Here is a 17022-nt window from a genome sequence, read left to right on the forward strand (position 1 = left end):
CACACACACACACACACAAACACACGGACGCACGCACACGCATACACACATACACATACACGCCCGCCTGCACGCACACACACGCACCCACGCACGCACGCGCACACAAGTGACAGGCTTCTACACAATTTTCCAAATATCCAATACTACAGAAAAGATTAAGATGCCGCAAATTAGGACCAAATCTGGGCTCATGTAATTGCGAACTGAAACTCTTTTACGTTGTTTGTAGTTCCAATGTCATAATTGGTTTATTATGGGTACAATATAAATCTCTCTGTATATATAAAGCTGAAGTTGTCTGTGTATGGCAGGTTTGGTAGCCTTCAACTAACAGTGTCTCCTCCTAGACCCTGCGGCACAATTGACCAAAACTGAGAGTATGATAGAAGAAGGCTTGCTCTTCCTTCCGTAGAAGAAAAAATTCAAATCGGACCATGTTAACACCAAAAATTATTTACATTAAAAAGGTGCTTTTTTTCTATGAAAATCCCTATTTTTTACGATTTTTTGACTGCTGTATCGCCATTTTTCGGTGTATTTCAGCCAGAAAAATGTTCACTTAAAGAGAATAACAAGCTACATAATGCAAAACTTTTACTTTTCAAAAATTGCAATTCTAAAGGGTCGAAACAAACCTGAGCAACGCCGGGCGATACTGTTAGTTTAATATAAATGTAATGTATGTATTATACATATTGTGGCGACTTAGTCGAAGCCTTTTAGAGCAGGAGAGACATACCAACAGCAGTGGGAAACAATTTCAGTCAAGTTAGTAAGGGTTGGAGAAAAGGCTACAGTAAAAAATAACAGTTTACTGCAAGAGGCCCAATTATGGGATATGAAGGAAGATCTGGGGCAAAAGCAAAGAAGATAGTCTAGATTAATTCTACAGTCCAGCTGTAATTCTACAGTCCAACTACCAGAACTTTTTGCGGAATATCAAAGGAAAAGAATGGCAGGCGTGATTAATCCAAGTCGAGGTTGGTTGTAGAGGATTCCTTGCTTAGTATGGAGAATGCATATAGTTATTTGAATAAGAGGAAGAGAGAGGAAGGCATATGTGCACAGGATGGGAGAGACAGCAGAAAGAACCTCTTACAGATTACGGAGCAAGAGAACGGAGATAAGCAGGAAATCAAGAAAAGATGATGAGCAGAGATTTGTCCACCCCTACCGATCTACCATTGGAAACGTGTTATGATCGTTGGACTGACACCATTTGATGAGATCAATTCCTTCTGGTCAAAGTTTCATTCCCCAACGATGAATGAAGGAAAGGCATCTTCTTTTTGATGTACTTAGCCCCTATTTGGTGCAAAGGTGACGAAAAATACAACACAAAGGCAAGTTAAAAATAAACCTAGATTTTGGTATTTTTTTGATGCCCAGGAAATGGAGAAAAAGGAGTCTTTTACATTTCGAGTACACACTCTCCTTTTGAAAGATAGGATAGAGATGAAGAAAAATGAACGAAGAAGGAAAACTGGAGAAATAGAAGTACACGTATATCCAACCGTCATGGCATATGTATGTATGTATATGTATGTATGTATGTATGTATGTATGTATGTATGTATGACTAGCTAAGCTAGTTAGCTAGACATACAGACAGATATATAGATAGATAGAGAGAGAGAGAGAGAGAGAGAACTTAGATATGTTTCGGCCAAAGATTGGGCCTGGCCATGTCTAACTTAGTAGCTATTTCTTTACTACCCACAAGGGGCTAAACACAGAGAGGACAAACAAGGACAGACAAACGGATTAAGTCGATTATATCGACCCCAGTGCGTAACTGGTACTTATTTAATCGACCCCGAAAGGATGAAAGGCAAAGTCGACCTCGGCGGAATTTGAACTCAGAACGTAATGGCAGACGAAATACTCCTAAGCATCTCGCCCGGCGTGCTAACGTTTCTGCCAGCTCGCCGCCTTAGTCTAACTTAGTAGCATCAACTGAGAGGACCTTTTAAATCATTTTTAAGTCAAGTTTCGTGGTATCATGGCCCATTCAAGAGTTGTTACTCACTGAGATGTATCCAAATATAGATGGTTTATCTGGTATCCTTGAAGAAATGTATCCAGGTTTTGTTTGAAAGTGATGGAATCTTTCTTTTTTTATTTATTTTGGGATAATGTTAAATGGCCTATTGAGGAAAAGAAATTGTCTTGCTGTGAATTTATGTGTTGTGAGCCTGAAGTGTATAGGGATTTTATGAAACATTGGCTCCAGCTTTAAACGAAGTCTGAATCTAATGTTAAGGTCGTTTGGGCAAAGCTGGTGGTATATTCTCTACATTGTGCAAATGATGTAGTGCTCACGGCGGTCCTGGAGAGAATAAAGATTCAATGTTTCAAAGCGGTCCCAATAACCAAGATCATTAATGCACTTAATTTTTTTAATGAATGCTCTCTGGGGTGACTCGATTCTCGCAATGTTTTGCTTGGTGGAGGAAGACCACAGGAAGCAGTAGTATTCTGGGTGTGGCCCTACAAAGGAGGAGAAGAGAGGAGTGATGATATCTTGCTCTCTGGACCAGAAAGTTCTGAGACTCCAAGAGCGCATCGTACCTGCCATATCGACTTTATTGTGGATGTGGGCACTCCAGCTGAGATTGTTTTCAACACTCACTCCTAAGTCCCTCATATGCTGTGAGTAGTTCCCTTAAAGGAAGGGTACATGGCTGTGTGGGCGCAGTCTTTTTTTTTCAAAATGCATCCGTTTAAATTTCCCCTGGTTTAACTTCATTCTGTTTTCGTCCGCCCTTTGGCATCCAGCACATGGATCAGACTGAAGTTCAGTTCGGTCTTCTCCTTTGATAGATTTTCTGGAACTTGGAGTCATCTGCAAATACAACAACGCATTTACAACATGCAACTGCGCAGTTTCCAACAACTTATACATCGACCGTAAACGTTCCATTCCAAATAAACATTGTCTTCAGAAGTTTTATTTAGGTATAAATCGAAAGATTACTGAAGCATTGACATTAATCCCCTGGAATTACTGTGATTTTAGTATTGTTTCGTTCAAGGTATATTTTCATACTGTTTATGATGCATCTTGAACATGTCTCAAACAAACAAGCTTTTTTTTTCCTTTCTCTTTTAAGCCGTAGGCGCATATTCCACACATTTTCAATTTATTTGTACACTTCAGCCTCGTTTTTTTTTTTCTTTTCATCAAAAAATAAATATTGGCTTTAATTTGTGGCTGTTGTTGTTCTTATTTTTGTTGCTGTATTTTTATTTTCGTTGTTGTGGCTGTTTAGCCTCAAGTCAACTCTGATCGAAATGTATTCCAGCCATGACTCTCTCTTGTCATCTTAAAGCTGTATCCGGGACCATTTTATCTAGTATAGGGTTTATTTACCTCTTGGTGTACATCAAATTGTACAACAGCGTCATTGATAATAACAATTATAAGACAAGCGATGAGCACAATTTGTTACCACAGCAAATTCCCTCTCGTTGTTGCTAACATTACAAGCTCATTCACATCCAGATATCTTAGATCCATTTGAAACACTCTACCATATCCAGGACACTAGATAAATATCATCCTAAAAACACTACCACTAAAGCAGTCGGTTGTGAGAATCTTCGGAGTTTTCGGGCAAATACTTTGCGGTATTTGTTCTGATTATTTTCATTTTGAGTTCGAATTCAACTGTAGTCAACTTTGATTCCGGGCTCATAAAATAAAATACCATTCAAAAAACGGAATCGGTTCCTTTCTCCTTCTCTTTCTCTCTTCCCCTCTGTATTTCTTTATTTCACTCTCTCAGAACTGGCTAATGTCTACCTGCTAACCTCATTCAAATGAGGATGCCACTTGCTCCCAAGAACTGGTAAAATAAGGTTGAGCTTCGTATATGCAACTTTATCTCATAAAAATTAATTTACTACAAAAACGTCCCTAAAGAAAAAAAAAAGAAATCATTTGTAGCTCAGAATTATACATAGGTGTGGACGGACCGATATGAAGCTCAGTGCGAGTTGGATTAAGAAGTAGGGATTAACACTGAACCAAGCTGTCCATTTATACATCCTTCTCCGCCGCCCACTATTCCTGGACAGGTCGTGAAAACAGAGTCCTCAACACATCTCACCCACAGAGTCTAATGAGAAGCAAGCGTCATTACACTTTCCTGCTGGATTCCCAAGCCCGACCAACTGAGACTATGGATATTATCAAACCCTCTCGCTCTGTGCCTACCCCTAGATCTCTTGTCGGTTGTCCAGGCTTGAAGAATCTGTTCTGCGACATTCTAACCATCTATCCATAATACATATTTCTTTACTACCCACAAGGGGCTAAACACAGAGGGGACAAACAAGGACAGACAAACGGATTAAGTCGATTATATCGACCCCAGTGCGTAACTGGTACTTATTTAATCGACCTCGAAAGGATGAAAAGCAAAGTCGACCTCGGCGGAATTTGAACTCAGAACGTAGCGGCAGACGAATACTGCAAAGCACTTCGCCCGACGTGCTAACGTTTCTGTCAGCTCGCCGCCTTATCTATCCATAATACCGGCGCTGGAACTTCTCAATGCGGAGAAGTATCGACTCAACCAGGAAAGACCTGATCTCCGAGCTGCGCACCAAGAAAAACATTTTTAAAAAAACACAAAAACACCTCAAAAAATACAAACTGCATTAATAATATCATTTACTCCCTGACATTTTGATGGAATGTTCGCCGATGACAAAAGCAGAATAACAACTATTGCCCTCCAGTTACCTTACCTGTTCCGCTGCTGAGAAAAAAGGGGAAAAAAACAAACAGAATAACGAAGGAAATACATCGACTGCCTGGACTACGAAATAGGATAAATTACTGCGTGTCTGGATGTACAGTATATTCCACATGTAATATTAGTTTCTCGGCCATTTGGGTGTCGAATAAAATACAAGTCAAGTACTAAGGTTCAGTTCTCCACCTTTACCTCCCCTCCATCTTTCTCTATCTTTCTCCCCCACCCTATTTCTTCCTCTCTGTCTCTGTTGCTGTCTCACTCACTCTCTCTCTCTCTCTCTCTCTCTCTCTCTTTCTCTCTCTTTCTCTCTCTCTCTCCCTGTCTCTCCCTGTCTTTTTCTCTCACTAAAATACAGTGTATCAATATAAGTGGATCGAACCCAATTCCAGCTTCACAATCATGGCTGCTCTTAGACGAACCAGTTATAACTGCAGCAACATTACCAACAAAAATAACAACAAACAAACAATAACAACCATAACAACAAACAAGCAAAAGAAAACAATAGCAACAGAAACAAAACAAGCATCGATTTCTTAACGGACACAACGTGTTTAGAGCGAGCGAGGTAGAGTGATTCTGTTCTCCATAGAGACAAGTTGTAAAGTTGACCTCGCGAGTAGCATAAAGAAGCTAACATACACCATTACATTTTCCGATAGATGAACGTCAATCGTTTGAAAAATTCCCTCACAGTTATGTAATTTGGGAGTCGTTGGATCACCATTTTGTTGTTCAATGTTCAGTCGTTGGGTTGTTGGGCAACTCCTGATATTTGAGGATTTTGTCTTTATGTAGCATTTGTTGCTAAATCACTCTGAGATTACTTAGAAATTAGGATCAACGCCGAATATGTCTGGATTCATTCGGTCAAGTTACAGCCACTCACAGATTTCACCTGAGTATTGGGTATCGAGAACCAGTTGTTCATGATGTTGTTGCTAATGTTGTTTAGCTCCACTCGTTCCCCTCGCGAGTGGGGAGAGGACCTAACAACGTCGCTGTATGGATCAGGGAGGAATTTCAACCGTGTTTCGTGGTCTGCTACCCCAACAGCTCCTTTATAGGATCCAGTTAGCTCAAGACATCATCAGGAGGAACCACGTCCGGTTTCGGCCCCTACTCCTCTACCGTTTTGACGTGGCGGGCCCCCTCCCTTTTGGAGGTGTCTTCAGCTCTGGTGTTGGGTGCATGTCTTCTTTCTTCTGTTCCCTGACCTCTTCAATGTAGCGTCAACGAGTGTCAGCGGGCGACTGACTGTCTTGTCAAATTTTTCCTTTAAATACCTGCTGCTAGACTCCAGCAGGCAGCCCCAGCAAGTTGTCACGTGACGCTGTCTCAACTTTAACTGACCAATGAATCATCTCTATTCACCAGACTGGTGGATGTTGTTATACACTGAACTCTATCTTTAATCTCCTGCTTGTTTCAGTCATCACACTTCGGCTATGCTTGGGCATCTCCTTGAAAAATTTTAGTCGAACGAATTGACCCCCAGTATTTATAGATATATATTTTTTCAACCTCGTACTTATTCTATCGGTTTCTTTTGCCGAATCGTTAAGTTACGAAGATGTAAACATGCCAACACCGGTTGTGAAGCGGTGGTAGGGGACAAACACAGACAGAAACACACATACGTAGATAGACAGGCAGGCAGGCAGGTAGGCAGACAGACAGTAAAATATTCTCCCTCTTCAAGAAGTTATACGCTTCATCTGCTATGAGGCCAGATGATAATTTCTAGAGAAATGATAAGCATGTAATAGACTATTGGTTTCCCTGCTCTTTTCTTTGTCCTTCGTTGTTAGCACCGTCTTTCCTTTTGTCGCTCATATTCATGTCAGTAAGAAACAGTAGCATAAAGCTTTCCAATTTGATATTTTCTCAGACATTTTTCTCATTGTCTCATCTGTAATATTTATATTCTCTTATTTTTTATCTATTTTCCACTTCACTTTTAAATTTCCGTAACCATTTCACTTCCCTGTTACGTTGAACCTCTTGACATATCCTTCCTACTGATGTTCCTTCTCACTGCTCAGCTGATTGTAAAAATTCCATTCATTGTTTGTCGAAAAGTTGTTCTACTGATATTGGTTTGTTGTTTGTTAGTTTCTAGTTCTTTTTTATTTGATTTTATTTTTGTTTTATCTCTTCTTTAGCTATGTCTAATGTTGCTCTTTCTTTGGAGCTCGTTCCTGTATCTTTCTTTCACCATCTCTTTTTCAGTTATTGCGTTTGCCTTTCATCCTTTCGGTGTCAATGAATTAAGTACCAGTTGCATACTGGGGACGATCTAATCGACTGGCCCCCTCCCCCAAAATTTCGGGCCTTGTGCTTAGTGTAGAAAAGAAATGTTCTACAGAAACAGTGGCTGTGCAGTATATGAACCCGTTTACATCTGATATATTTCCATCAATGATTTTTGTAAACGTCGCATCCAGCTTTTTTACCACTTTACGTAGTTTTTCTCTTCATTTCTCTCAAAGCTGGTACTCTCTTCCTTTCACTAGTTTGTCCCATTTGGCCGTTGTGGTAAGTTCCTTTCCTCCTCTATAACATTATTTCGTTGCACAAAATATAGCTTCATCCTGATGATCTATTGCTCTTTCTATTACTTGTCCGATTTCTTCTACGAAGCCATCATTATTTAGGAGATCTCTTCCAGGTCCTACTGGGATTGTCTTTTCATGATTAGATTTTTTTCTGATCTAGAAGGCTGTGTTCTGTGAGAGGGGACATATCTTTCTCTAACCATATGGTATACATATTTTTCCTATATCCTATTTTGGCAGGTTCGCTTCTGTATCATTATTATTATTATTATTATTATTATTGAGTGAGAGAGCAGTGCATGCCATCAAAGTGACACTGGGGTAAAATATACGAAGCCAATATACCCATCATGACTACCCGTCTGATAAAGGTAACCAGGCACATGCATCACAACCATATGTGCGCGACATGGTGATCTCATATCAAGATAAACAGCACATGACCTTGCAGGTGGGGCCCAGTTAGAATTTTCTTCAGATTGAGTAGCCCATCCCGCTCAAACGGTCCCTGAATAAGGGTTGTTTAAGGATGTTGAAAGAACCACCATGTTTCCAGAGGTGAACTATTCAAACCCCAAAGAATCCCTCTCAACACATGGCTATGATGCTCCCCCACTACTTCTGCTCGTGACAGAGATGCACATATTGTCAGCCACGAAGGGACATGCTAACTGGTTAAGGTCAAAAACTGACAAGCAAATCTGTGGTATTGAGCAGAATATTTGCTGTAGCCCATCTTTTATACCAAGACAAACAATGTACATGATAACACTTCCAATCAGTTAAGATCAGAAGCCATGAGAGCCACTGCCTGTACTGCATCAGGGCATTTTATTATTATTATTATTATTATTATTATTATTATTATTATTATTATTATTATTATTATTTTTATTATTATTATTATTTCTCTTTATCACAGGTTTTTTGTTGGGGCTCCTGGAGTCTTACATGCGTAGCGGGTTTGCTACCTGCAGCCTGCGGTACCATGCTACCCATTCTTTTCAGCTATTATTCCGGCCGTGCCAAAGAGGCAAACAGTTCTACTGGGTGCTCTACTCCAATTTCCTTTCTACTCCCCTTGATACTTTCTGATACTGTTCTCAAGGATACTACAAGAATTAGCACTATCTTCACCTTCTTCATTTTCCATTACCGGGCTATTTCGTACTTAAGAGTGTTGTATTAATCTATCTTTCCGCCTTCCTACTTGAATATTCGTGAGTCAAAGGGGCATGCAACATCAACTATATAGCATATGAGGTGCATCTTGTCCACCACCACTAGATCCGGTCTGTTATGCTCTAACACCTGATCTGTTTGGATTGGGAAATCCCAAAGGATTTTGCTAGTCTCCGACTCCGTCACTCTCTGCGGTTTGTGCTCATACCACGGCTTGCCTCTCTCTAGCCCCCACTTTTCGCACAGCTTCCAATTTAGCACTTCCGCTACCTGATCGTGTCACCACAACTTTTAGTTGTTTGGAGCAAGTCTGTGGCATTCGTTCGTAATATAGGCAATGGTTTCATCCACTCTATTGCAGATGCGGCACAGCGGAGACACATGCTCATTCTTAAAGTTGAACCTCCACTTCGTGGCCAAAGCTTGGTCTTGCGCTGCCAGTATAGTGCTATATCATTATTATTAACATTATTATTATTATTATTATTATTATTATTATTATTATTATTATTATTATTATGGCGGCCAGCTTGGCGGCATTCCGTCCGTCTTAATGTTCTGAGTTCAAGTCTGCCGGAGTCGACTTTGCCTTCTATCCTTTCGGGGCCGATAAATTAAGTATCAGTTGCACACTGAGGACGACTTAATCGACCACCTGGAATGATTTCTGGACAGTGAGTGTGTGTGGGTTCCGTTTGTGAGGCACGTCTTTCCGCAACTCGTCTCCTTGGCGAAGATGCAGTCCTGGGTGAAGAAAAGACCGAGACTGGACGCCTGGCACCTGGAATGTCGTCAGGCTCTCAGAGCCCTCTGCCAGTCGGACAGTGGGATTTGTGGATGTTCCGCTTTAAAAATTTATAGTAGATTCGTGGCGGGTAAGTGCGATGACGTTCTCGGGGAGACTGGGCGCCGACGAAAATGAATTGGCCAGTCCGTTCCGGAGGACTTTCTGGTCGGGAACTACCATGGATAATTTCCTGGTGTCCTTGGCCTAGCAGTGCTACCGGGGGTGCAACCGATTTAAGATAAACTATACAGACATGGATGTGCTGCTAGACGGGCTTGTCCGAGGTGCGCGCAGAGCGACGAAAGCGTTCTGCACGCACTCGTTCAGTGTCTGCGCATTGCTAACGTTTGAGGTTATGTCGAACAGCTGCTGTCGCATGTGGGATGGATCCATTTGTCGGCCGAGTCCATAGTTATGATTGCCCCGCCTCCTTCCTTTAATCGGACAAGCAAGGCAGTTGTTCTTTACCTAGTGGCTGTGGCGAAAGTTGTGGTGGACAAGGCTGAGCGGCATGAGAACAGATACTTTCCTATTTGGTAGGTCTCATATGGACTCCTTCAAGATTCGCTTGAAAAGGAAATTGAGGGTGAACAGGGAAGTGCTGTTCTCGAGTGAGCTTACTGAAAGGTGGGTGAAAGTTGCGAAAATGGCAAGAGTGGATGGTACCTCTCTAAGTGTAGATATGTGAGTCGGAGAAAGAGAAATGGAAGGGGCACTTGCTCTTGATGTTCAGGGAGATGCCGGACAGTGGAGTTCCTCGATTATCCCGATAGGTCACCCTGTATCAGGAGAGCTACATCTCTATCATCCCCACCTTTTTTAACATTGTATACTATGTGTATTCCCCTTCCTTTTTATTGCACACTGGGTATACTCACTTCATTTCATTATACGTAAATCCCCACACTTTGTGTCTGTCTTTGTATTGTCCCCCTCATCCACCCTGGTGGCAAATAAATGAAATCATTATATAATAATAATAATAATAATTATTATTATTATTATTATTATTATTATTATTATTATTATTATTATTATTGTTGTTGTTGTTGTTGTTGTTGTTGTTATCATTATTATTTACTTTTAATCTGCATGTTTGTTACAATCACTTGCCGAGACACACCCAGCGTTTTAAGGCAAGTGAAGGATAAAGAGAAGTTACAGTATGGCTGAAAGCTTGGGGAGGGGAAGTAGCAGGGGCTATAGCGAAATATCTTCATGTAATGCAGCTCAGACATTTAAATTCATAGGGTTTTTCTAAGGATGTGGGCAGTACTTGTCAACACGATCTTTTGCATTTCTCTGATACATGGTTCTCCTGAGATATTATCTAGAAGCTTATTATTATTATTATTATCATTATTATTATTATTATTATTATTATTACTACTACTACTACTACTACTACTACTACTATTATTATTATTATTATTATTATTATTATTATTATTATTATTATTATTATTGGTGATCTGACACAGGTTCGTTCCTATTCCTGGCAGAATTATGTGGATAGCAGGTTACTACTTGTAACCCTAGGTATCCACAAGCTTTCAATGGTCTTTCGAGCGCATAAAACCCATCTGATAATATTTCTTTTCCCTAAGAGGCAAACTTTCTGTCGAAGCCCTACAGGACATTCTATTCCAATGTCCTTCAACCATTTCTCTATATCTTTACTTACAGTTCCCAATTCCCCAACTATTACAGGCACCAATTATTATTATTGTTGTTGTCGTTGTTATTATTTTTATTATTATCATTAGTATTATTATTGTTGTTGTTGTTGTTGTTGTTGTTGTTGTTGTTGTTATTATTGTTGTTGTTATTATTATTATTGTTATTATTATTATTCTCTTGATCATCATCGTCATCAATATTGTCATCATCGTCATCATTGTCATCATCAGCATCATTATCATCATCATCATCATCATCATCATCATCATCATCATTATCGTTTCTGTCCAAATTAGAGGAGTTTATTTTGTCTCCTCATTTTCTGAATTACTAAGCGTGTTTGTACGAGGAAATGTTTTTTTTTGTTTTTTTTTATGTCAGCATCTTGGCAGAACGAAAGTCAGACATTTCAAAACATTTTGATTCGACCTGCCTTAATTATCTCCATAAAATTCAAAAGATACCGGGACAAATTCTTCCAAAAAATACATGACGAACTACCGACGCCTGGATACATTTCGACTAACAACAACTCCTCTCCGAGTGAACTTTGATATCCTAAAACGGGAACTAAACGACTACTCATCGTGGTGCTATTAAGGCAGACATGGCTTGAGTCTATAAGGGCCAAAACCTAAGTTGTCTATGTTATTTAAGAAAACTTAGTACCGACTCATCCTTCGAAAGAAGATAAATAAAGATTCTTCGAGAAACAAAGTAATTTTAATACCTCGTTTGGCAGTCCAACCACATATGAGCAATTGAAGAAGCCGTCGGTGATGTGTAAGTCAGTATCTCATTCATTGTCCAATTTGAAGTCTACGGGACTACCGATTTGCCCTTCAAGATGAAGGGACCTCAAGTACAGATAATGTACCAAACACTCATTCATTGACTCATACTTCAATTATATGGGTCAAAGGACACAAAGATATCAGTGTGGTGGTATTATCGACCCCTGACACTTTATCACTTTTGATGAACAAAAGGGGTAAGCGGTGAGGCCGCGAAAAATGAAATGTGATCTAGAGGGGTCAATATGGGCTCGCAAGTCCAATATGGACTTGCAAGTCTTCACAACCTTTATGCAAGGCTGGAGACCCAGCTCTTATAAAAGTGACAGTAAGAAGCACTTAGAAACCTGAACCCCGCAGAGTTGAAAACTCAAAAGTAGAAACAACAGCAGACAGTAACAAAGACAGCATGACTGGAGGTTGCCGTTCAACACAGTCGTCCTCTATCTGAGGGGCTGACAAGAAACTGAGACTCTTCAACCCCGGCCAGTGACAGCAAGGAGTAATAGAAGGGAAAGCTTAACAGTAGCAACATACCAACAACCCCGGAGGTTACCAACCTTGTACCATCGCACGCTACACCGCCAGTCTCAGCCCAGTGAAGACCCAGAGAATCCACCTCATATTTACTACCAGAAAACAAGCAAGAACCCTTCCCTTGTCTGAAAAGCAGTACTGTTCTACCGTCTTATGACAATGAGGACGTAGCAGAAGCCGAAAAGGAAAACTACCGTGTAAAAAAACAACCTAGAAGAGTAAGAAAACCGAACCAAAAGACGTGCAGCACACAGAAGGATCTGTATGATAACGACAAGAAACTCGGTCATTCGAAAAAATGAACCATTATTTCGGAAATCAAATAGCATGAATGTGGCGCGTGAATATAATTCTCAGGAACTAATTACCAAAGACCAAATAAGTCCGAAATGCTAGAAAGACGCAACCGATGGATTTTTGATGAAACTAATATCGGATTGCCACATGCTGAAACAAGAGTATCCTAAAGAAAGTGGGATGTTTCGTATTTGGGACTAATCACGCAGAAAGAATAGACTCTTACCCCGTCCCCTATATATTGCTGGCCTTGTGCCAATAATAATAATAATGGTAATAATAATAATAATAATAATAATTATTATTATTATTATTATTATTATTATTATTATTATTATTATTATTATTATTATTATTTGTGATTTTATATTTGCGGACGTCTTACGAGGTTGTTCCAATGAATTTCGATTATTAGAAAATGTTACTAGATGACGATCTCTTGTCAACAGAAGACACTGGAAAGTTTTGGAGGTCTATTCCAATACCTGGAATAGACAAAAGCTTGCCTGAATGTCTGGGTGGTGGCGGTGGTTTTGGGAGTAGGGGTAAGTGTATGTGTGTGTTTATGATCTATTCAATATGGCTTCCAATACCAGCAGTGCAGCGAGATTTATTAGCAAAAAGGGAAATTGTATTGGATACGACCCGTGACAAAAACAAAATGATGACATAATTTCTGAACAAACGATAAATAAATCTAATATATAAAAAAAAAGTTAAACTGAATTCAAAACGAGATGATAAAAAAATAGTGACAATGAAACAAACAAGCGCAGACAAACATAAACATAGTTTGACACTCCAAAACAAATTTGCATGGCATGAACAAGAACACAAGAACAAGAACAACGCAGATTTGTGCGATGTTGATAAAGGTATCATCAACCAGTTCGTTTGCCAGCGTACGAGCCAATACGAGCCAAAGGGAGGTTCTAAACTTGGATCAAATTCAGGCAAAGAAATAGATACGAGTAGCGATATATAACAACTGAGTGTGTCCCTCTGTCTAAGGAAAGTATCCAAAAGCTTACAAGGGTGGGGGGGTGATAGACTACTGCTTCACAAACCCTGAAGTGAATCAAGTTAAAGGAAGTTGTGCACGAGGTACGACGTAATGTACGGTCCATTAATTGGTGTATCTGCTCTCTAACACAAAGGACGGAGTAAGAAAGCAGGTACTGAAATAAAAGGAACGACATAACAGAAAATTCCTGAACTTCATCGTGCATAAACTTGTCAGAGTGGATAAGAAAAGGACACCGTCCTCCTATTATCTAAGATATAACTGTGCATAGACAATTAAAGCATCTTTAAGACTACGTATATACACTTCACATAACTTTGATATTCTTTTTTATAACACGTTTTTCTATTTATAAATGGTACCTGTTGGTAAAATAAAGAAAAAATGTATTATTATAATTATTATTATTATTATTATTATTATTATTATTATTATTATCATCATCATCATCATTATTATTAAGGCGGCGAGCTGGCAGAATCGTTAGCGCAGTGGACGAAATTGTTTAGCGGTACGTTCTGAGTTCAAATTCCACCGAGGTCGACTTTGCCTTTCATCCTTTCGGGGTCGATAAATTAAGTACCAGTTACACACTGGGCTCGATGTAATCGACTTAGCCTCTCCCCACAAATCTGAGGCCTTGTGCCTCCAATAGAAAGGATTCTTATCATTATTATCATTATTATTATTATTAGAAAATTTTCTAATTCACTGGAAGCTATATAAAGATACATACATACACGCACACACACACAAACACACACACACACACACACACACACACACACACACACACCACACACACACACACACACACACACCACACATATATATATATATTATATATATATATATATATATAATATATATATATATATATATTCTAATTTCACGAGAAAATGAAGACTATAAAATTAAAGTAACAACAGTCTTACCTCTGGTACAACGGCAATGTGATCGTCAAAATCCGTTGATTGTTGTCTCCTCATCACCTCTGCTCTTTCGAAGCTAATTGAACGGGCATCCATTTTGGAATATCTTTGTAGTTTTATAAAGTTCTAACGATTTGGGTTTAAAAGTTTAAAAGAAAAACGAAGGAAATTAGATGGACTTAGTAAGTAGTTATTGGATGATATAGACTTCTTCGAAATTATTTTTGTGCTTTTCTTTTTCTGATACTTTAAATTGGAGTTTTTCTGATCATTTCTCAGTTTTTTTTATTTTTCTTATTTATATATTTACGTAATTTTGTGTTTTTCTTTTAGTTTGTTTGTTTAGTATTCTCGTTTCTCAAAAATTGTTCAGAATAGCTGACTACACCACAACTCTCAAATTAAGTCCTCATTGGTTTTTGTCCTTAAATTCCAAGTGATTCAACGAAATGGAAGAATAGATTTGTTAAGAATTGAAACTGATGCACTAGGAGAGTAAAACTGTTTTGTTTTAAAAACAAAAAATTAAAAAGAAATTAAGATTAAACTAAAAAAAATCATTTAAATAATAGTTTAAACAAGAAAAAAATCAATTATTCAACACTGTCTTATTGTCCTGTTTATCCTGAGAATAAGATAATTATATTTCCTATACAAATGCATGTGTATATATGTATATATATATATATATGGATGGATGCGTGTACGTGGATAGATAGATAGATAGATAGATAGATAGATAGATAGATAGATAGATAGATAGATAGATAGATAGATAGATAGATAGATAGATATGTATGTATATCAATATCTACCAATAGGTTGAGGTCGTGGGTGGAGTTTATGGTTCAAGCTCAGATGTTTTCAAGTTTACTTCAGGTCGTTGTTGTCCTCGTTAGTGCCCTTCTTCTGGCCGTTGTGCTCGTTTCAAGTCGTTGTAATTATCGTTGTAGTAACTGTAGCTGACATCAGATTTAAAACCGAACTTATATATCCGTGGAGATGTTCCGATACCTCTATCAGTGTTTTTTACATTTACGTAGTGTATACGAGTCCATCTTGCTTTTTTCTTTGTGTATTTATTTATAAATATATAATTGCATATAGCTTGGTTTAATCTGTAATGCAAAGTGCAAATATATGTGTGTATGGTTATGTATGTATGTATGTATATATATATAAGTTTGTGTGTGTATGTATGTATGTACGAACGTACGTATGTATATAGATTAATATGTGTGTCTGTGTATCTGTAATGTTATTGTGATATGTAAATTGATGCACTGAAATCACTTTACGTGTGCGTCTAAAGATGTTTCACACATTTACACGAACAGAAATGCATGTGTACACTCATACTTCCACTCATTCAGTCTTTCATACGTATAAGCACATATAACATACACATATAACATACACTATCACTCAGATATACATACACATATATACTTACAAACGTCACAAACACAAAACTTGTGTAGTACTTAGCATGGGTGTGTGAATATATATATAGCTGCGCTCCAATAGTCTATTTTAAAGGTAGTATTGTGTGTATGAGAAAATGTTAAGTGTTCGTAGGATCCTTGCTGGTGCCTGTTTTCCGTTCATTTAAGGTAAAGTTATGGGTGCCAAAAGTATTTAAAAAGTGAAAAAAATAAAAGTTGACTCTTGTGAAGGACGGAAATAAAATAGGAAAATATAGAAAAGGAGGATGGAATAAACAACTATAAAAGGAAAAAAAATAAAAGATGAAATTAAAGTGGGAGAGACAGGCTGTGCTGATAATAATGAGAAAGTGAGAGTGAGAAAGGGAGAGGAAGCGAGAGAAAGAGAGGGAGATAAAGAGGGAGAGCGCTTGTGTGTGTGTGTGTGTGTGTGTGTGTTAACAGAGAAGAATAAGGAGGAGTATGGAATGAGAATAATAAAGAACGAAACAGTTTGTTGAAAGAGGAGAGAGTGATAAATAAAAAGGAAAACAGAGATAGGATATATGGAGAATAATGAGAGAAAGGCGAGAGAGAGAGAGATGCTAGCAGTGGGTTAAAGAAAGTAGGAATACGGAATGAGAATGGTTAGATAAATAAAAAGAAAGAGTCACAGAAAGAAAAGTTGTTTTTCTCTTTTTGATATGTGTCGTCTGCGCTATGCAATTCTGCTATAATTTATAGAGGTAGCTTGCTTTAAGACGACACTTATACGGCTAAAGTGCCCACTGCTGGTGCTGCTGCTGTGACCACTACTGCTGTTACTGTTGCTGCTGCTGTGACCACTACTGCTGTTGCTGCTATCCTTTTTTTTCTTCTTTGTTTTTTTTTGTTTGTTTCTCTGTAGTTGTATGTGTGGGTGTCTAAGTGCGTTGTTATCAAATGTTAATACTGAAAAGATGGGTGTGGCGAACTCGGTAGAACAGAAGTGAGTATCTTATAATCCAACTCCGCAGATTGGGCCCGAGTATTTTCTGT

General features: G+C 38.6%; 1 protein-coding gene across 2 annotated transcripts in view; it reads right to left on the reverse strand.

The window, feature by feature from the left end:
* LOC115215674 (tryptophan 5-hydroxylase 1-like) overlaps positions 1–16276 on the reverse strand; it is a 58161-nt gene extending 41885 nt beyond the window's left edge. The window contains exons 1-2 of one of the 2 annotated variants that reach the window (XM_036506104.1): positions 15376–16276; positions 14564–14686 (exon numbers count right to left, since the gene is read on the reverse strand). In XM_036506104.1, the coding sequence (XP_036361997.1) occupies positions 14564–14656 (93 nt within the window). In that variant the 5' untranslated portion in view covers positions 14657–14686; positions 15376–16276. Of the gene's footprint in view, positions 1–14563; positions 15072–15375 lie in introns of those variants that run through there. The other variant, XM_036506105.1, reaches the window with a different exon arrangement.
* Positions 16277–17022: the final 746 nt, after the last annotated feature.

The sequence above is a fragment of the Octopus sinensis genome, linkage group LG9 (genome assembly GCF_006345805.1).
Source record: "Octopus sinensis linkage group LG9, ASM634580v1, whole genome shotgun sequence".
NCBI lineage: Eukaryota > Metazoa > Mollusca > Cephalopoda > Octopoda > Octopodidae > Octopus > Octopus sinensis.